Consider the following 23,051-nt stretch of genomic DNA (forward strand, 5'->3'; position numbering starts at 1 on the left):
AATACTGTAGGTTACCTTGTTTTCTAGGTTATTGGTAATTAATTTATGCCCAAGCTTGGTAGTTTTCTTTGAGGGGCCAGAATTCAAAAGCTTATACACGTCAACAACCATATTTGAATAATGTGTCTACTATTACCGCACAGAAGAAAAAGTATCCACTTATTAGAATCTTCTTTACTATCCTTGATTTCATTTTATTTTCCTTGATATTTTTGCACTCAATACTGCCTGAGAGTGTGGGGTTTTTTAGTTTAAAAATAAGCATAGCCTAATTGTTTTACACCTGAAATCTCTACTGCAGCTGCAAGAACTTTCGAACAAACCAGTATTCGTGACTGATCTGTCATCTACAAAATGTGCAAAGAAAAATAGGTAGCTGTCATTAAAATTACATTTCAGCTTTCAATAACCATTTAATGAGTAGTGTAATTATGTAAGTATGGTACCTCAAGTACTTCACTCAATAATTAAAAATAATCTCATCCTTAAAGTGAAAGCTCTAATTATTATTTGATTTAAGCAAGACCACTATTATGATCTCCAGTGGCATATCAGAATGTTTTGAAGGTATAACTTAAACTTGAATAAATCATTAAATTATTAAGCTTTAAATATGCGAACATTTTTAAAACTCTTATCACAATTCAAACTTAATAATGTGAGGAAATTCTTCTCTGTTACTTTTTCTTCTCTAAGATCACAAATTATGCCCTTTAAAATATACATATTGGTGTATGATTTAATGTCTTCAGAGCAGAAACCATGGTGATTAATCATTACCGAACATTAACCATGAAAACAGAATTTAATACTGTTCTAGTTGCTTATCAGCCATATGACTTTTATGTGCAGAGTAGAAATTTGAACTGCAAAACATTGTAACGTTAATAGCAACATTTCCTTTTCTTTTTATTCTTGCCAGTCTGAACAAATATAGTTTTCTAGCCATTGTGTTTTTTTCTACTTTTGTATTATATATATGTATGTCTTACCTTAACTAGTCAATAAATATTATTCCTTTTTATTCATGTTTTCTTATCGTTAATGGTATTCATATCTTAACTTTCTGGGCGAGCTTAACAGTAATTCAGATAAAAATTAATATAATTAAAATATAAAAACAGATTGCAGAGACTCATCTTTCATCTGTCTTAGAACTGGATTTTTAAAAAAATATGTATGTCTGTTTGCAGAAGAGCTGTAGAGAGGGAGCTACCTAATTTCCCCTGATAGAAACTTCCAGAGCCTGTCAGCGGTAACCCAGAAAGCCATGTGCTTTGTTCCACCAAATGTATGGACATACACAACATGTCCAAGAAACGAGCCTAGGATTTCGAGAAAAGAATTTGATCTATATCCCTTCTCTTTAAAACTTTTTTAAAAAATGAAAATTTCATAACTTGGTAGTTTGAAGGAAAGAGGTGTACATAAGGTAAAATAATTCATATTTAAAGGGAACTCTACAAAAGCAGTTCAACCAAGAGATGAAGTACAAGGATTACAATAAAACTGTGTAAGGGAAATGCAAATAACTTATTTGTGAAATGGTTGAGTATGAAAATGTTGGGGAACTGCCAGGGATTGGGAGAAAGATTAGCACCTCACGCCTACCTTCTACTACAAAAATATTTGTCCACAAATGCCTTCTAGGGAATCTGTTTCATTTCCATTTTAAAAAATGGCCCAGGAGCCCAAATGTCAACAAACATGGTAAAATTTACCTCACTCTCCACCTCTCGAGGCAGTATAGAAGTCTTTTTTCTGACATAATCTTTAGAGCCAAACAGATATAAGTTATTTTTTTTAACAATGGTTAATGCTCCTTCAGGTTGTGTGGCTCCCATTGAAATAAGTGTTTAAAAAGGATGCCTTAACTCAGCTTCATTGGAAGGGTGGTGAGGACAGACGATCGCAGAAATAATGGTTTATTAAGTCTGATGCCTTAATTCAGCTTCATTGGAAGGGTGTTGAGGGCAGACGACCCCAGAAAAAGTGGTTTCTTAAGTCTGATGCCTTCACTCTGCTCTAGTTGAAAGGTATCAGGGCAAACAACAGAGACAGTGAGAGGAGACATATGTCTCCTATGTGATGGCAAATCAAATGGATAAATATTAAAGACAGTTGAGAAAAGGATTCGTTGTGATGGGGCTGGGACAGTGGTTCTCAACCTGTGAGTCCCCAGATGGTTTGACCTTCAACTCCCATAAATTTTAACAGTTGGTAAACCGTAGGATGAAGTCCTCAACCTGTATGCAAATGACTTATGGTCTAGGCATTAATAAACTATTGCTACTTATCCCTGTGTATTACCATTGATCTTTTATTACGTTATTAGATTCCTACCTGGCAAACTATGTTATACCATATATACCTAGGTATAAGTCAGCCTCAGTTGAGGGCAAGTTTTGGGGGCAAAAGTATGGATTTTGATGTAACTTGTGGTCATTCCACAAAGGGGAAAGCACCAGCACTGACTCAGGTGATCAGCCATCCCTGGTTGTCACTGCCATTTTCTTGCCAAAGATGGTCAGTGCTTCTTTTAGGTTCTCTCAGGATGGACTGAGGTCTCACCTTTCCCCACTATATTCAGAGACAGGATTAGTACATAAGTATATAAAGTACATTTTTAAAATTGCGTAATTATGCATATTCTCCTAAGGCGCAATCCTATGTGAAAAGGTCTATTATTTCTACATGTACTAAATTTATGCTACTGAGTAAATATGCTTAAAATGGTTGTGTTCATCTTCCCAGATGTGTCAAACGAGAATGGAAGAAAGCAATATACCTCAGATTCTGATGGGACATTTCTTACATATAGGTGAGAATTTCTTGTGTCTCCTTGTGAATTATTTTGTTGAAATTTACATTGTTAAGACAGAAAAATATGATGTATATTCAATCTATATATTACATATTTTGATTTGTACTTGCCTTTCTATTTCTGGTATGGTGAAAGTATCAATGAAGTAAATTAGGAAGACACCTGAAAGCTTTCACTTTTGAGTCCATAAATTAGCCAACAGTACCTGCATGTTGTTAGAAACCTAAAAGATAGAATGCTGACTCAAACCAAAAAGCTTGTGTGGTCCTTCATCCTTTTACAGTTTGATAGAAGGTCCACAAACAGGATATATGTGCAACAGTATCCTTTGCCCATGCTCTCCACAAACTAATGTATAAGAACATACTGCCCCCATATGTGTGTGTGTGTGTGTGTGTGTGTATTTATCTATCCATCTATCTATCTATATCTGCATTCATACTGATTAGAAGTCACTGATACCCCATAATCAGCTAACTGATCCAGTTCCCTTTTAATGATATTCAAGTAAGCAGCTATCACTTCTTACGGGGGGGAAAAAAACAAAAAACTTTCTTTTATTTTCTGTGAAACTCACCATTCAATTACAGGGAATAATGTTAGTTTTGTGTGAAAGGTGAAAATCATTTATCCCTCTACACTGTTCACACCACATGTACCTTTATATACCCTGGACCTGTTTCCCTGTACTTACCTATTTTCCATTTTTAAAAGTCCCAAATATTGTAAAAAAAATTCTCACAGAGAACTCCAGTTGATTTATAATTTTACTCAGCCTATTCTGTACTTTTAAAAAATTCTATAGTATCATTTTCCAGCTGCCGTAATCAGAGGTCCTTTCCCATTATATAATTATAATACTTTGATAGCATTTTAATTCCATCCTATGGAATCCTGGTATTTGCCTTTTAGAGAGGAACAACCAGATAGCTCTAAGTCAGTGGTTTTCAACCTGTAGGTCTGCAGGTGTTTTGGCCTACAACTCCCAGAAATCCCAGCCAGTTTACCAGCTGTTAGGATTTCTGGGAGTTGAAAGCCAAAACATTTGGGGACCCACAGGTTGAAAACCACTGTTCTAGCATCATCCAATACCTCATCCATGAAATCGCAGATGCTTCAAAATACAATTTCAGGTCTGGTAGACCAAGTCCACCTCTTTGCAATTTTTCCTAGTAAAGAAAATTTTATTTTTCCAATTCAAAAGATCCCTCCTTACTTCCTTCCAAACTTGAACATAATTGTTTTCAAATATTGTTGACACCATGTCTGTTAGCCAAATTCCCAAGTTTTTCACTTTTCTGTCTATTTGAAATCCTGGGTCTTCCATCAATTATTGTCTGTGTTTCTGCTGCAAATTTTTAACAATGTTCTTGTTTTTTTCTTTGTTGAATTTAAGTCCTGATATTGTGCCATAATTTCCTAACAACTGCTTTAGCGCAAATATTGATTATGTTGGGTTTTCCACCAGCAGCATTAGGTCATTGGCATATGCACATATTTTTGTTGCACTTTTCTGACTTTTAAACCTCTTATATTAGATTATTCGTGTATTTGATTTAATAGCACTTCGAATGCTCTGATGAAGAGAAGTGATGAGAGAGGGCAGCCTTGTCTAACTCCTTTAGATATCTCAAAATGTGCCGTTGCTTCTCCATTTACTTTTATCCTTGTTACTTGTCATTTGTAAATTGGATTTATCCATCCTATGAAGTTTGTGTCTACTTGCATTTTTTCCAACACTGCTATTAAAAATTCCCAGCTGATGTTATCAAATGCTTTCTCTGTATCCACGAATATTAGTGAACCTTTTTCTCATTATGTTTCTCCCAATATTCCAGTGCATTAATTGCCACTCTGGTATTATTTTTAATTTGTCTTCCTGGGAGAAATCCATTCTGGTCTTTTTGAAAAACTTCCATTTAAAATTTCTTAAATCTTTCTGCGAATACAGTCATGAATATTTTGTAGTCTTTATTTAAAAGTAAAATTGGTCTGTAATTTACCATATTGGTTTCATCTTTTCCTTTGTTAGGAATCAACATTATTATAGCTTCCTGCCATGTATTTGGTAAAGTCTGTGTGGTCTATTTTCTGAAAAAGTTGCCATAGTTCATGGGTCAATTCTTCTTTAGACTGTTGATAAAAACTTGTAGCCAGCCCATCTGGGCCCGGAGATAGCCCGGGGCTGTGGCGCAGACAGGAGAGCAAGCCAGTGCAATTAACTGCAATGGATCACTGACCAGGAGGTCATAAGTTCGAGGCCCGCTCGGAGCTATGTTGTTGTTTGTCTTTGTCCTATGTTAAAAGGCATTGAATGTTTGCCTAATATGTGTAATGTGATCCGCCCTGAGTCCCCTTCGGGGTGAGAAGGGCGGAATATAAATGCTGTAAATAAATAATAAATAAATAAATTTCCCTGCATTTAACTTTTCAATGGCTTTATATAATTCCATTACTAATATCTGTCTATTCAAAAAAATTGTTTTAATCTGTTTCAAATATTGCACAATTTCTCTCTAAATTTTATAGGAAGGTAATAGCACATCGCTACACATCCAGACAGTAAGAAGAGTGTTAAGATATATAATTGAACATTAAAGTGAAGGTTCTCCATGCTATTGTATTTCCACTTTGTATGTATTGTTGTGGAAGCTGGACAATGAAGAAAACTGTCAGAAAGAGAATCCACTAATCTGAAAACTTGTTCAGATACCATGGCCTGCCAAAAAGACAAATAAGTAGGCCCAAGAGCAAATCAAGCACAAACTCTTCCTAGAGGTCAAGATGACTACAATGTAGTCATCTTCTCACAAATGTATCATGAGAAGGTATGACTGGTTTATAAAAGAAAATAATACTTGGTAAGATAGAAGGCAGTGGGGAAAATAGAAAGGTCAGATCAGTGTTGGATACACGCAATATCAGAGTTTGCAAGGCTTTTGATGACAGGGTGACAGGGTCACCATAAAACAAAGTCAACTTTGCAGCAGTTAAGAGCAACATCTTAAATGGGATATTGGTTTATTACTTTATTTTCTTATCATAGTCTGTGTTTATTTTCTTCTGTTTTGATATTGTGATTTATTTGCACTGGTTACTAGCATTTTATTCTGATTGTTACTCCCCTCACTGTCTGCCTTTTCTATGCAACCAGGGTAAAATGCATTGTAAGCACTTTAGGTGGGAAGAAATCTGATGGCAGAAAAAATGTCATCACTATAAAAGTAAGGAAAGCAATTTGTCCCTAAGTACTTGGAATCAATGCAAAGTATTCAAAAGATATACAGTAGAGTCTCACTTATCCAACATTCATTTATCCAACATTCTGGATTATCCAACACATTTTTTTAGTCAATGTTTTCAATACATCGTGATATTTTGGTGCTAAATTCGTAAATACAGTAATTACTACATAGCATTACTGTGTATTGAAGTGCTTTTTCTGTCAAATTTGTTGTCTAACATGATGGAGACTCTACTGTATAGCCATTACTTTCTAATTGTTTAATTTAATTGTGTAAGGTAAAGGTAAAGGTTTCCCCTGATGTTAAGTCCAGTCCTGTCTGACTCTGGGGTGTGGTGCTCATCTCCATTTCTAAGCCGAAGAGCCAGCGCTGTCTGTAGACACCTCCAAGGTCATGTGGCCAGCATGACTACATGGAGCGCCATTACCTTCCCGCCGGAGCGGTACCTATTGATCTACTCACATTGGCATGTTTTCAAACTGCTAGGTTGGCAGGAGCTGGAGCTAACAGCAGCCTCTCACGCCGCTCCCGGGGCTTGAACCTGGGACCTTTCGGTCTGCAGCTCAGTGCTTTAACACACTTTGCCACCGGGGCTCCTAAATTTAATTTAATTGCATATAAATATAATAACAAAAACTGTGAAAGGTTGTTGTGGTAAAGTTGATTATTAAGACATTACTTTAAAAATTATTTTTACATAATTATACTTTATTTTTAGTGTGACAATCATGTATTCTTGCTCATCAAATCCTTATCTGTTCTTTGCATCATAATTTGTAACTTGGAGCTTTCAGATTTACAGTTATCCTCATTATATGTTGGAGTTACTTGTTATTGAGCATAAAATATTCATTTCACACCTTAAATGTTGCTATACTACTTAATAGGAGTGTCAGTCTGCCAACTATTAAAAGCCCGAGTTCCCCCCTTCTTTAATATACTGTATGACCTAGCTAGATCATTTTCACTTCATAATTGTTACAATAAATTAATACTACATATGGCAATAAAAGCTGTCTCTCTCTCTTTAAAAAAGATTTAGCACTATTTTAACATAGCTGTTGTTTACAATTTACTTTCAATTATGTTTTCAAAATATTTTTATGTATTTTTTTAAAGGAAGGGGATACGGGTGGAGAATTAGGGAATTATTTTCTCATTGTTTTATTCTAGTGCCTGTATTTTTTGTTTTAATTGGGTGGATTTAATTTGTATTTTTGGAAAATTTAATAAAAATTAGGTTTATAAAAAGGGGGGGAAAGATGGGGAGAAAAATGGTTAAGACAGTATTTTCTGATTCTCCAGGAAGTTCTGTCTTATTTTACATTAGTAATATATATGAAAATATAAAAGCAATAACCATTTGAAAAATCTAATAGGTGTTGTGGCTGTTTCTGGTTAAGTGAGTGGACAGCTCTGAATAAATGCAAAACATTAACATTAGAAGGATTTGACCTCAGAGCCGGTTGGCATGCCTATCTGTGGTATGAGAAAAGAAAAATAGAAAAGAAGTTAGGCAACTATTTCATAAGATCTGCTCTAATTAAAATCTGGGGAAAATATAATTCTATTTGAAAATTCTGCTGTGGGTCTCTCCACTGGAGACATTACAAAGAAGAGAACTTGGATGGGACAAATGGCAAATATATAAGAAGAAAGAAAGAAAAGGCAGAAAGGAAGGAAGAAAGAAAAGGCAAATTACCTTGAAGAAACTGCCGAGAAGTCATTTTTATATTCACTTTTTAAAATCTTTTTTTTTTACATTTCCTTCCTTTCTTCTCTTAACCTTTTCTCTCCTTTTCTTTTTTGCCCAATTTGGGATTTTGCTTTTTATTATTCTGTTAAAACTAATAAAGATTATTTAAAATATAATAAGGAAGGATTAAGAAAAAGCCTATTAAATGTCAAATTACGTTATGATTTTACAAATTAAGCACCGAAAACATCATGTTTTACCACAGATCGACAGAAAAAGCAATCCAAACATGGTAATGTTATGTAGTATTCATGAATTTAGCACCAAAACATTGCAATATATTTAAAACATTGACTACAAAAACATTGGCTACTAACAAATTGACTACAAATAAAGATAGAATTGCATAAAATGAACTTATAGTAGCAACATTGTCAGAAATTAAATCCATAAGATGTTCAGTCCTTGCTGTCTAGAGAAACAACTGTGGATCGGGGCGGGAGGCAAACTGCGTTGGATAACCCAGAACGTTGGATAAGTGGATGTTGGATAAGTGAGACTCTACTGTAATTATGTTATAATGAGTACACTTTGGAAATAATAATAAAGAAAAATTCATTGTAAAAAAAAGGAAAATTGAGAGATTCTGACTTTTTTTATACATTCACAGTGGCTTTCCATGATTGAATTGTAGTCTCTTAGAGTCATGGACCAGCTCTGAAACCACTACACCAGGCATGGGCAAACTAAGGCCCACGGGCCGGACACGACCCTCTGGGCACTTATGTCCGGCCCTCAAAATTTCCCCCAACCTTTGGGCATAAGGATGCGGTGGCCTGCCATGTCCTTATGCAGAAAGCGCAAGGGAGGAAAGCATATGGCGGCTGTGAGCCCTCTGCAGGGCTCTCAGTTGCTGCGTGCCTTTTAGGCCCTCCTCCCATCGTCAGGAGGAGGCAGGGCCTCCTCCTGATGCCAGGAGACACCCCCGGGCCAAGAGGCAAGTGGCGGGTGAAGTGGCTCTAAAGCTGCCTCACCCGCCGCCTCCCTCTCAGCATCAGGATGAGGCGAGACCCCGTCCTGATGTCAGGAGAATCTCCCGGTCCAAGAGGCAAGTGGCAGGCGAAGTGGCTCTAAAGTTGCCTTGCCTTCCACCTCCCTCTCCCTCCCAGCATTAGGATGAGACGGAGAAGCTCCCGGGCCAAGAGGCAAGTGGCGAGTGAAGGGGCTCTAAAGCTGCCTTACTTGGTGCCTCCCTCTCCTGGCATCAGGACAAGACGATGCCCTGTCCTCATGTTGGGAGAAGTCCCTGAGCCAAGAGGCAAGCAGCAGGCGAAGCGGCTCCAAAGCCATCTCATCTGCTGCCTACCCGTCCCTTCTCCAGGCATTAGGATGAGGTGGATCCCAGTCCTGATTCTGGCAGAAGGGAGAGGCAGACGCGGGGCGAGGGACCTCCAAAGCCTCAATCTCTTCCCAGCATAAGGATGGGGCGAGCAGCCCCACCCTTATGCTGGGAGGAAAGCCTGAGGGGGATCCGCCCCTGACCCCGCCCAGCTCCGCCTCCTTTTGGATTCACCTTGCTCCAGCTCCACCTCCATGACATTCCCTGCCCCCAGCCCCACCTCCTGGGCCCACTCCATCCCCAGCCCTACCTCCTCCTGGGCCCACCCCACCCTCCCTCCTGGCTCGGCCCGCACTCCCAACCCAGCCCGCCATGTGGCCCCAGGGCAAGAAAGTTTGCCCATGCCTTCACTACACTATGAGGGGCCTACTCAAGATAAAATTAACACCTGATTTAATGCTTTAATATTAAGGAGATATAAATATTAAGGAGAAAAAAAACTACTGGTATTACAGAAAGATAAAGGTGATTATAGAATGAGAACTGAAGCATGACTACTGAAAAGTCCCTCTTTCACATCACTGCTTGTGCTGCAGATTGTCAGAAGGATTAAAATAAGATATCCATAGATTGACAGGCAGCTCACACGGGATATGATCCTTCATGTAACTTGCTTCCAATCTATCAAGAGATTAAAAGGTCAAAGGCAGCACTTCTGCCTGGAAAATGAACTGCTACTGTGGCAAAGCTTTCCATGTTTCTTCTTATTAGTTCTAATCCACAGTTTGGTTTCTGATTATCTCAATAGTGGGAGAGGAAAGAAGCAGGTATTGAATTTGCTGTAAGTTTGTGATAACAAGGCCTTTTTGTACAAGACAAATAATAATTGAAGAAATTTACCTGTTTCTTAGGTAAAACTTTTTGCTCTTATCAGTTACCAGGCATAGCAGCTCCCTTGGCCAGAAAACTACAGTCTCAATTGCAATACAATGTCACTAGAAAGTAGAAATACTGTCTTTTTCTACTTCCCAAGGGCAGTTGACCTTCTCCTCGCCAAAGAGGTGAACCTCTTGCCAGCACATATGACTACAGACTATTACATTAATCTGTTTAGCCGCAGTACCAGCTGCTTGCATGTTTTTAATTATCTTATTAGATGGTATAACAGTGACCTATGAAATAAAAGTGAAGGTGAACATTTTTAACTTTTGGTTTCATAGTTATTTTCCTAAATATATACTAATACTAGCTGTTTTTTTCTCCTCAGTGGAAGCAAATTGAACTAGACCTTCATTTTAATCCTTGGAATGTCATTTTCCAGATAAAATCATTTAAATTGATTTTCTCATAATTTGTTCTGTATTTCTCATATGTATTGTGTAAATTCATAAAAGTTAACCTTAGTTCTTCCTTTTAGTGATCTGAGGTTTATAACTATTGCTCTGAATGTAATCCTAATAAATGCAGACTGCTTTGACACTTTTGGTTATTTTTTCTGATTTTCAACACTATTGCTTAATTCATTTATATTGAGCTGGTATCCACCATCTGTGCATTAAGGACTATATAAAATTTGTGAAAGACCTTAAGTTGTAGATCTGCACGAGTTAGTGTGTACACCTGCCTCCTTTATATTGTCAGACAAGTAATCATTTTGTATATAAGCCTGACTGCATCAAGAATCTTCTTCCAACACCCAAGCACAGAAAGATAGATGAAGGGAAGGACTGATATCTGACTAGGGTAGTGGGAATTTTAAAACATTAGACCAGAATACCAGTGAAGAGGGAGGTGAAATTTGATGCAAAATGTCTTGATCTGCCACTATAAAACACAGTGAGGATAACTGTAGGGTGTGTAAAAGGAACTGATCTGTATGGGCAACTAGGAGGGAACAAGAAGCTACATTACCAATATCACTGATACTTTTTTAAAACCCAAATTTGTTGCCTTTGAGAAGGATGTAAACTTAGGCTCCATTAAAAATGAATTGCATGGTTTGTAGCATGAGTGTTAGAAGAGTTCCTTTTTGTTCGTCTTCCTTACCCATATTTATTCAGCTACTGCATCTGTAATTTAAAAGTTTTGTCTCTAGTTGTGTCTATAAATTTTAATGATGTCCAGGTATATCATTGAACAGCGAGCCAATGTGATGTAGTAACTTGAGTGCAAGACGATAACTGTGGAACCCAGTTGTAGCCTTGGATTCAAAGCCCTGCTCAGCCATGGAAACTAACTGGGTGATCTTGAGCAGGTCACACTCTCCCAACATCAGAGGAATTATGATTGATGATTATGTTTATTTATACCTTGCTTTTTCTCTCCACAAAGGAAACTCAAAGCGCAAAGGCAAACTTCTTCTGAACAAACCTTGCTGACAAAACCCAGGATAACTTCGCCTTAGTGTCATCAAAAATCAGAAATTACTTATATTCCTGGTGTTCCCGAATATAAAGTATGAGATAGAAAATATGAGAAATAGCAAGCCTGGAAATATGCTATATTGGCCATATGGTAATATACTTATTCTATCTCAAGCCCTAAAAAGTAACTACCGTATTTCACTGCATAATAATTGCACTCTCCCTTTTTACCCTTCAAAAAAATGGGGGTGCGACTATTATGCGGTGATGATTGGACACCTGTGGAGCCCCCCCCCCCAAAACCTGGCAGCTGAGGGAGACCTCATAGGCCTCCCATGCCAGCACATGTGGGTAAGTGTGGTCTACAGGGGCTCCTTCAGCTGCCAGCAGGAGGCCCCCCTCAACTTCTGGCAGCCGAAAGAGACTACATAAACTTCTCCTCCCACATGTGCCTGTGAGCAGGGTCTACTTATGGCACTTTCTGGCAGTAGCATACAGGGATTGCCTTCTTTGGACTCCAATTACAAGAAGAGAGAAGTTATTCCTGGTGGCCGGAACAGAGAGCTACCCGCGTTGCTGTTTGATGTTAGGAACTTCCAGGTTGTAGGACAAGCAGCCCCTGTACTCAATTCATTCTGTATGGAGAGGACCACAGAGCTGTGCTTTCTTTTGCCATGACAGCCTTTGAGAATGATCATGTCAAGACAGCCGCAGGCAGGAGTCTGGATGAACAGAGAGAATACAGCTACATTCTTATACTTTTTTTCTATAGCTAGCTTTAATGGAAGTATCCAAGAAAGTTGTTCTGAGTAACAAAAGCAGTCATGATAAATTGTTAGTATTTTGGAATCATTAATGTTCTGTGGCTGTAATTTTAAAAGGCTTCCTTTTATTCTGATAAATTCTAGCATCCCTTTCATATATTTCATGCCTTATGTTAATGTCTTTGTCATAGGTTTTTAAAGTTTTAACAAGTACTGTTTCACATATGCATTATAAAAATTGTTCATTACTAAAGTGAGCATGAATTAAAATATTTATTAAAATTTCTTAAAGCACAGTGGGACTAAATAACGCAGTGAAATTACTGTATCAGAATTCATTTAAACTCTAAACTCAAATCATCTTTGTGCCTTTGTGACTGAAATTGACAGATAAATGGCACCATGCTTCTGTTAGTGTTGAGTTGTGCATGTTCAGATCTTAATCATGCTGGCACTTGTTCCTTGGAGAGTGAAACTAGTCCATAAGGTTTTTAGTGACCTAAAAGCAAGAACATCTGTGACTGAACCATGAGCAAATTGTTGACCAAGTTTAGGGACCTGTATATGATAGTTGTTTTCTCATCACGGAGATGGTCATTGCAAATGGTAACATTCCATTGAATCCTGTTATAATCAATAATGCCAGAAATTTTTGCACTTTTATATTACAATATCTCAGAATTCAGGTTATATTTTAAATTTTATGTTTGCTTTTGTTTTGTGAGACATTATTTAAAGAAATGGTAATTTTATATACCATTTTCCATGTTCTGACATTTATGTACACATAGTTTAAAGGTCATAAGATCTCTAGTTTGACCAACCTCTACCAACTAAAGAAAAGAATACTAAGTCCAGTGATCAGATAGATAGATAGATAGATAGATAGATAGATAGATAGATAGATAGATAGATAGATAGATAGATAGATAAACAGTTAACGAAGGGACAGATATAGTATCAGGTCAGCAAGAATCAAGCAGTTTCATGACTGCTTCCAATATTTTCAATATCCAGCGATGTTTAACAGTTGTTACCTGTGCAGTTCTTTAGATGAATGCCACACTCTTATGGAGGTAGTAATACCCAAGTGACTGGATACCACAGTGTGTAGTAGTAATTCTTCAGGAAAATCATCCTACTTTAGCTCCATGACAGACTAAGGAAACCATGATGTGCTCTATTACCATACTGGCAATAGGAGAAATTCATTAATTTACTACATATATACAGCTGCTGCTGATGAAACCAGGAATAATTAACATATTGATGTTGTTGTTAGTACTGCTTATGTATATGTACCATTGGTGTGCATGGCACTTTTCCAGTAAAACAACTAAAATCAGTGAGTCCTGCTAAAGATGTATAATTTAAAATAAATGTATACATATACATACACAAACACATGAAGGAATATCATGTATGATTCAGATTACTTCACTTAGTTTCAAACAGTTCCAACCACCCAATCTATCTATTAGTCACAAAAACCCTCGCTCTATTTGCTAAGAATAGTCATGAGTTCCCCTGGGTTGTTAATTAACTCTAACCTAGAGTCCTTCTATTAACCAGCCTAGTAGTGAGAGTCAATCCCTTGAGTTATCTTCCCCCCCCCCAAGAGATCCAAACTGCCTGACCTAGCCTGTCAGTTTTCACAGCTTTCAGTTCTCTCTCTCACACACACTCCAAACTCCAAACTGCTCTTTCCTCTCCAAACTCCAAAACCGAACTCCCCGGAGCTCTTTTTTCCCTCTGCACTCTAAGACTTGCCTTCTCCCATCTGCTCTGTTTGGCCAATCCTAGGAGTCTCTCTCTCTAAGCGCCTCCCTCTTTCTAACCACACTCAAAATGGCTGCCTGGCATTTCCTCTACAAAATGGAGGTCTGCCTCACTCACTGTTACCCAGGCTTCATTCCAGGCCTAATAGGTAAGGTTCACTACACCATCCGAAGTCTTTTAGTGATTTTAGCACTTTAGTCATCTACCTCATCCTCTGTGTTCACAACACTCATTTGGTGCACTTTGGCTCAGTTCGTTTTTTAATGACCTCTACTCTGGTGCCTAAATTATGTTTAACTATACTGTGGTCACCATTTTAATTCTTACTATACTAATGTGTATAACTTTGTGCCTTAATTTGATGTATTTTTATTCTGTTTATTGTAATTACCCAGGCTTGTAAGCTGGGCATGTAAGCCGCCCTTAGTCCCTTCGGAGAGATGGGGGCGGGATACAAAATAAAGTTGTTGTTGTTGTTGTTCTAGAAGGAAATCCAAAATTGACTCTAACCATGTGCCAATAGGTAGCAATTAAAAGGGTTATTTTAGGAAACTACTCTGAAAAAATAGGATGGATGGATAGTAGATGTAGAATTGCTTTGTTGTGTTTAATTGCTATCAAGTCAAACTTTGATTTATGTAAATCTTCGAAGGAGGCATCTCCTAATCACTCTGCTATCAACAGCCTTGCTCGGATCTTACCAACTCAAGGATGTGGTTTCCTTGACTAAGTGTATCCACCTGTTTGGCTTCCTATTTTCCTATTGCCTTCTACATTAACAAGTATTATTGTCATTTTACTTAGTTATGTCTTCTCATGAAGAGTAGCATTGCAAGATTCTGATCAATTGTTTTTGAAAAAGATTATTGGCTTATTCATCACCCTAAAGCTTCATACTTGACAAACATAGAATGGATGTTCTTCAGCTATTTCACACATAGTTCCATATACCAATGGAGAACCAGAACATGTTTCCTCGATTTATTTTACAGAGTTGTTGGAATTTAAGGAAACGGGCGAACATTGGGGTTTTTTTGGGGTTTTTTAAAACATATCTGCAAAGGTCTTATAATGTGGCATGGGTTGAAGTTTGCTTTGGAATTGCCCAGGTTATCTGGAGGACCGCATTTTCCCATATGAACCGGCTATGTTTTGAGATTCTGTGCAGAGGGGCTTCTCTTTGTCCCAGCAACCTTATGTATACCTGATTAGATGACCCTCTCAGGGGTTGCATTCAAGTTCTTGAACTCCCTTCTGAGAAAGGTTTGATTGGCATCCTACATGCTATTTTTCCACATTAAGGTTACGACTTGTTTTATTTTGGCAGGCCTTCACAGATTATACAAACTGATCTTTACAGAATTGAGCTGTGTATATTTGTTTTGCTTATTTGTTGTGTTTGTATTTTAATTGGTTTTAATTTTATCAGTAGTTTAATTTTGTGTATGCGTGTTTGGAAGGGTTTTGGTTTTTTTTAGCATGGTGGTGTAATTTGAGTGTAGTACTGGGGTTCCCTGAGATCAGGATTCAAATTCCTACCCAGCCATGAAAACCATTGAGTGACTTTGGATAGTCAGAATCACAGAGGAAGGCAATGGCAAACGCTTTTTGCCAAGAAAGCCTTGTCATAGGTTCTCATCATGGTTGCCATCCATCAGAGACAACTGGAAGGCACAGAAAAATAACATTTTAAAAACTATTCTTTTAACTATTCTAAGGTGCGATATACATATGACAACAATATAGTAGAATCATTCAGATATATCTATATTTTGAATAGCAGTTTTACATAAAACAATTTATGTAAAAAATAAAAATAAAATCATGAAATGGTTGTGTAACATAAATATCAAGGATAATTAAGAAGTATTTGTTTGATACCAGATATTTAAAATAAATTTGCTGGATTGTTTCATATTTTGATAGCTCATTTCATTTTACTAGCAGATTCTGCCTACTTGTCCAAACTGTGCATAATACTAATCATTATTTCAACATTATAAAAGATCTTTACTGCGGGAAGAATTAAAATGGATGAATCCTCGAACAATTTCTAAAATATTTTTCTTTCTACAGAAAGCAAAAAGACTGTGTACAGTTCTTAATTGCCTTTTCGAGGCTGAGTTCCCTCATTACCTGTGATTTAAGCTAAAAATGAAGTAATTATAGATAACAGTGTTTATCTGGTTGATCTTGGCACCTGCAGTCCTAATGCTGAAGCGCTTCCTGTTTCTGAGGCCAGGCTTTAACGTCTGTGGCTGGCATTACTAATCTGAGCTTCTTATATTTCTGCTGAATTTCCTATAAAAGTTTCAAATGCCATGCTGTGCAGAAAGCACTTTTTTCCAGAGAGTGGATTTGGTGAAACACAGGTTTGTGTTGGAAATTTTTTTCCAAACAGCAGTGATGGCAAGATTTGTATATTTTGCTTTGTTCCTTTCTTTACTATAACAAATAAGAACAGTTTTTGCAAGGCATATTGTTTTGTGTTTATATTGGCCCAAAAACTATTATTCAGCAAAGCCTGAATGTACAGTAGCTGTATTGGAATTAGTGTGTTGCAATTGGGGCGTTTAATCAGGACTCAAGAAATCTAAGGTTTGAAACTCCATACAGTCTTGGAAACCCACTGAATGACCTTGGGCAAGTCAGGACCTTAGAGCTTTGTATGAAGGCAGTGGCAAAACTCAGAATACATCTTGTCAAGAAAACCCAATATAGTGATAGGGAGGTATCGGAAGATCCCCTTCAAGGAGTAATTATGCCCCTAGAAGCAACTGACCATGTCCTCTTTCAATGCATGTTCTACAGAGACCTTAGAGCTAATCTCATTACACCATAGCTTCTAAAATATCCTGCTGCTTTTGGATTCTAACACTACAATAACTTACAATGTTACTAAGTTTTGTACTGCAGCAATTAAAATTAGATGGATGATGATCGACTCCGCAAGGCAACACCCGATCAGGAATGTAGCCAAAGCAACCTGTTACAGCTAAAATGCTACAAGATTTGTAATGTGCTCTTCCCATCCCCTTTAGTGTCCCTCCCCAGTGCTTTGACCCCTCCTATCAGTCCCCCCCCCCACTCAGTTCCATACCTGCTACATTAACCTGTGTTTTTAAACTGTAATTTCAAACTGTTTTCTAATCTGTTTATATATATAACTGCTTTGCTAGAGAACTGCATTTCCCCTTCCCAGGGCATTTGTGCCCCACCTTGTGCTGATCATGGACCGTAATAAAGAAAGATTGATTGATTGATAGTGTTACCATAAGTTGGAGTTGTCTTGAAGGCACTTAACATTATCAATCTCACCATCATTTTCATTATGTTTATGTCCCACCTTTTCCCCAGTTTCAGTCTCAAGGAGTCTTATAACAGGCATAGTTGAAAATTTACAATATACAAAAGTTAAAAATCAAATTAGAATCATAGAATCATAGAATAGTAGATTTGGAAGAGACATGGGCCATCCAGTCCAACCCCCTGCTAAGAAGCAGGAAATCGCATTTAAAGCACCCCCGACAGATGGCCATCCAGCCTCTGTTTAAAAGCCTCCAAAGAAGGAGCCTCTACCACGGCCCGGGGGAGAGTTCCACTGTCGAACAGCCCTCACAGTGAGGAAGTTCTTCCTGATGTTCAGGTGGAATCTCCTTTCCTGTAGTTTGAAGCCATTGTTCCGTGTCCTAGTCTGCAGGGCCGCAGAAAACAAGCTTGCTCCCTCCTCCCTATGACTTCCCCTCACATATTTGTACATGGCTATCATGTCTCCTCTCAGCCTTCTCTTCTGCAGGCTAAACATGCCCAGCTCTTTAAGCCGCTCCTCATAGGGCTTGTTCTCCAGACCCTTAATCATTTTAGTCGCCCTCCTCTGGACGCTTTCCAGCTTGTCAACATCTCCCTTCAACTGCGGTGCCCAAAATTGGACACAGTATTCCAGGTGTGGTCTGACCAAGGCAGAATAGAGGGGGAGCATGACTTCCCTGGATCTAGACGCTATTCCCCTATTGATGCAGGCCAGAATCCCGTTGGCTTTTTTAGCTGCCGCATCACATTGTTGGCTCATGTTTAACTTGTTGTCCACAAGGACTCCAAGGTCTTTTTCACATGTACTGCTGTCTAGCCAGGTGTCCCCCATTCTGTATCTTTGCATTCTATTTTTTCTGCCGAAATGAAGTATCTTGCATTTGTTCCTGTTGAACTTCATTTTGTTAGTTTCGACCCATCTCTCTAGTCTGTCAAGATCGTTTTGAATTCTGCTCCTGTCTTCTGGAGTGTTAGCTATCCCTCCCAGTTTTGTGTCGTCTGCAAACTTGATGATCGTGCCTTCTAACCCTTCGTCTAAATCATTAATAAAGATGTTGAACAGAACCGGGCCCAGGACGGAACCCTGCGGCACTCCACTTGTCACTTCTTTCCATGATGAAGATGACGCATTGGTGAGCACCCTTTGGGTTCGTTCGCTTAGCCAATTACAGATCCACCTAACCATAGTTTTGTCTAGCCCACATTTTACTAGTTTGTTTGCCAGAAGGTCGTGGGGGACTTTGTCGAAGGCCTTACTGAAATCCAGGTAGGCTACATCCACAGCATTCCCTGTATCGACCCAACTCGTAACTCTATCGAAAAAAGAGATCAGATTAGTCTGGCATGACTTGTTTTTGGTAAATCCGTGTTGACTATTAGCAATGACCGCACTTGTTTCTAAGTGTTCGCAGACCACTTCCTTAATGATCTTTTCCGGAATCTTTCCTGGTATCGATGTGAGGCTGACCGGACGGTAATTGTTTGGGTCGTTCTTTTTTCCCTTCTTGAAGATAGGGACCACATTCGCCCTCCTCCAATCTTCCGGGACTTCTCCTGTTCTCCAAGAACTCTCGAAGATAATTGCCAGTGGTTCTGAAATAACTTCCGATAGTTCCTTCAATACTCTTGGATGTAGCTGATCTGGCCCTGGGGACTTGAATTCGTTTAGAGCGGCCAGGTGTTCCTGGACAACTTGTTTCCCTATTTGGGGTTGGATTTCCCCCAGTCCTTCGTCCATTCCATGTTGCTGAGGTTGAAGATGGCTTTCTTTTTGTGAGAAGACCGAGGCAAAGAAAGCATTAAGCAGTTCTGCCTTTTCCCTGTCCCCTGTCGCCATCACCCCATCTCCTTGCAGTGACCCTATCGCCTCCTTTTTCTTCCTTTTTCTACCAACGTAAGCAAAAAAGCCTTTTTTGTTGTTTTTTATGTCCCTGGCAAGCCTGAGCTCATTTTGCGCTTTAGCCTTGCGAACCTTTTCCCTACAGGTGTTGGCTATACGTTTGAATTCTTCTTTGGTGATTTCTCCCCTTTTCCACTTCTTGTGCATGTCACTTTTGAGCTTTAGCTCAGTTAGAAGTTCTTTGGACATCCATTCTGGCTTCTTTGCACTTGTCTTATTTTTCTTCTTTGTTGGCACTGTTTGCATTTGCGCCTTGAGTATTTCACTTTTGAAAAACTCCCATCCATCCTTAACTCCCTTGTTTTTTAATACTGGCGTCCATGGAATGCCGCTCAGTAATTCCTTCATTTTTTGGAAGTCAGCTCTCTTAAAGTCCAGAATGCGTGTTTGACTTGTCTTAGTTTCAGCATTCCTTTGTACTGCAAACTGCAAGAGCACATGGTCACTTGCCCCTAAGGATCCGACGACTTCAACTGTATTGATCAGGTTTTCCACATTTGTTAAGATTAGATCAAGAGTTGCTGATCCCCTTGTTGCCTCTTCTACTTTCTGGACCATAAAATTGTCTGCAAGGCAAGTGAGGAATTTGTTGGACTTTGTACTCTTGGCTGAGTTTGTTTTCCAGCAGATATCGGGATAATTGAAATCGCCCATGACTACTATATCTCTTCTTTGTGCCTGTTTGGTCAGCTGTTGACAGAAGGCTTCATCGAGTCCTTCATCCTGACTTGGAGGTCTGTAGTAGACACCCACGACAAGATCTTTTTGAGTCCCGGTTCCCTTGATTCTTATCCAGATGCTTTCAAGCTGGTTTCCCAGATTACAGTCTTGCATTTCTTCTGCAATGTAACTGTTTTTGACATATAAAGCTACTCCCCCTCCTCTCCCCTTTGTTCTATTTCTGTGAAAGAGGTTATAGCCCTCAATGGCTACATTCCAGTGATGGGAGTCATCCCACCAGGTTTCAGTGATGCCTATGACATCGTATGTGTTGTGCTGTGCTAAGAGTTGGAGTTCGTCTTGCTTATTTCCCATGCTCTGAGCATTGGTGTAAGGACATGTAAGCCCCTGTGACCTCCCCTTGAGCTGTTTATTTGGGATTATTGTGCTTTCCGTACTTGGTCCTTGCTGTGTTTGTGCAGCCCTCTGTTTAGCCTTTTGGCGGTTCCCTGTGGACATGGGTAATATAGTGTTCGCCAGGCTGTTGTTCCCCTCCCCCAGTGGATCTAGTTTAAAGTGCGCCTGATGAGGTTTGTGAGTCTGTGTGCAAAAAGATGTTTTCCTACTTGTATGAGATGCACCCCATCACTTGCCAGTAGTCCATCCTCTTGGAAGAGTAGACCATAGTCAAGGAAGTCAAAATGCTCCTCTTGACACCATTTTCTGAGCCAGTTATTGACCTGTACTATTTTTCCGGCGCTTGTAGAGCCATGTCCTTCAACGGGGAGGAGGGATGAAAAGATCACTTGTACATTATACAGTTTTAGCTTTGTTCCCAGAGCTCGAAAATCATTTGTGATCTTTTGAAAAGTATGCCCAGCGGTGTCATTGGTACCTACATGAATCAACATAAGGTGGGGAGGGTGATGGGGCTTTAGGAGCCTGCTGAGCCTCTGAGTGATATGGTGTATTTTTGCCCCCGGGAGGCAGCATGTTTCTCGAGCCATTCCATCCGGTCTGGAAATGATGGCTTCCGTTCCTCTAAGGAGAGAGTCACCTACTACCAAGACCTGTTTCCTTTGAGGATTGACAGGGTCCCTTTTGTGCAAGACAGTGTGTATGTCCCCTGAAGAGTGTTCCTGTTGAAGTGAATCGTGTAGGTGTAAAGTGTTGTCCTCCTCCTCAACATCCCCAGTGCATTCATCAATGACAATCCATTGAGATACATCCGAGAGCCCATTACTCTCCCAAGGATGTTCCTGTTGCTCCTGGTCTACGATTATCAGAATATTAAAACCAATTAAAAGCATTAAGCATTTAAAAGCCACAGTAAATAAAAATCCAGTACATTATACAAGGCCTGTTTTTCCTTTTTAAAAAAGGTCTACCAGAACAAAAAGGTTTTCATAAGACAGAAGAAAGAAAGTATGGAGGGTGCTAATCTAACTCCCCTGGTAAGGGAGTTCCAGAGTCTCGGAGCAACCATAGCCAGCATCAACTAGTTCCAGATTTCTTCTGATAGAGTCTCTTCCTACATGGATTCATTTCTTCATCATTACTTCAAACATTCATTTGTTCCCTGTCCTTGTGCACAGCCACTCAGAGGAAAAGGGAAACAAAGGTTGCATCCCTTCACCTTGCTTCTGTCCAGTTGCTTAAAGGAACATAAGACTGTAAGAAGGCCCCTACTGGATCAGAACAAATGCCTGACTGGCGCAATCATGGCTACCTATGGAAAGTCCACAGACAGGACTCAAATATTTTCTTTATTTATACTCCACCTTTTCCGGAGGCCAGTTTACTTGAAGATCAGTTGCTTCCTGGTGTACTGATGTTTTTAGTACAGGAAACTTATTTTCTGTGAAAAGAAAATCCTCAAAATATCACTTTACAGTTTTGGCACAGAGTATGTCCTGATCAGAATGTGAGTTTTAGGAAACTGAATAGTTTTGATGATGGCTTTCTGTTAGTAAAGAAGAAAATGGTAAAATTGCCTTTAATAACAAAATTCGCAAATATTTACATCCCCAGCAAAGACAGGGAAAGCAAGCCTGTCATTGGCTGAGGAATTTCTCGAGGCTTTAGTCTTTTTTAGTGAGGGTAATGTTTCATCTGTTTGGTAATTTTGTTGGTTGAATCTTCTGTGCCTTTTCTAAATATGTAGAAAATGTACAGAAATTGGGCACCAGAGCAGTACATAGTATAGCAGATGGACATACTGTACTAAACCAGTATATTTCCAATCCATTTTTGACAACCCCAGAGATTCCACTTTTTCACCCAATATTACATTCAGATTTTCAGAGAACTAAAGATCTTCCCTAGGTCACACCTTGTCACTATTATTATCATTAGTGTCATTATTCTGCCTTGATCCAGAGACATTTCATATTTAAATAGAATCTTCCATGCAATTTTTGTCATAGTTCTTGTTTACTTTAAAATCAGTTTTGTGAGTTCCTTTTGACCTTCTTAAGAATATATTGTGTAACATAGTGTGAACAATTTGACATTTCCTTCACATTTGACTACTGTACTATTCCCTATTAGAATAAGCACTGGTTCTAATAAAGATCTTTGGAGGAATTTGACTGCTTAGTTGCCTGAATTATGATACTGATCTGTGAGCAGCCATGTCCTCTTTTTCCATAACTATTGGAAGTTCTAATGTATAATAATTACCAGCAGCTCACCCCATCCACACAAATACAAAGAAAATTAACCTTAGATATCAAAGAAAATCAAAGAAAATCAAGCTTATATATCAAATGCGTCTCATCAGTTTGTTTGAAACTGAAAAGTTGGTAATTTCTTCGCTTCCTTTTGATTACTTAAAAATCCCTTTATTTTCCAGTACCTTGTTACTAGTTGCCAATTTTTCCTAAATTATAAATTTAGATTGACAACATTTGAGTTCTTTAAGAACTTTTTAGTGTGTGTCATCAGGACTAGTTTCTTCTGAATCCATTTTTTTATTAAACAGTGGTAACTTTCTTGTTTATTTATTTTATTTTATTTGCCCTATTTATTTATTTATTTATTTACCCCACCTTTCTCACCCCGAAGGGGACTTAAGGCAGCTTACACATGGCACACTTTGATGCCCTAAAACACATATAAAATTAAAGCTTAAAATATTAAATATTTAAAAATTTAAAACAGAAAAAATGAA

At 38.6% G+C, this 23,051-nt stretch overlaps 1 protein-coding gene across 7 annotated transcripts in view; it reads left to right on the forward strand.

The window, feature by feature from the left end:
* The window catches only part of tbc1d5 (TBC1 domain family member 5), a 298,355-nt gene that overhangs the window by 135,000 nt on the left and 140,304 nt on the right, over nt 1–23,051 (forward strand). For all 7 annotated transcript variants that reach the window (XM_062957598.1, XM_008112724.3, XM_008112725.3 and 4 more), the window contains one exon: nt 2,755–2,821. In XM_062957598.1, the coding sequence (XP_062813668.1) occupies nt 2,755–2,821 (67 nt within the window). The remainder of the gene's footprint in view (nt 1–2,754; nt 2,822–23,051) is intronic.

The sequence above is a fragment of the Anolis carolinensis genome, chromosome 6, assembly GCF_035594765.1.
Source record: "Anolis carolinensis isolate JA03-04 chromosome 6, rAnoCar3.1.pri, whole genome shotgun sequence".
Classification (NCBI taxonomy): Eukaryota; Metazoa; Chordata; class Lepidosauria; order Squamata; family Dactyloidae; genus Anolis; species Anolis carolinensis.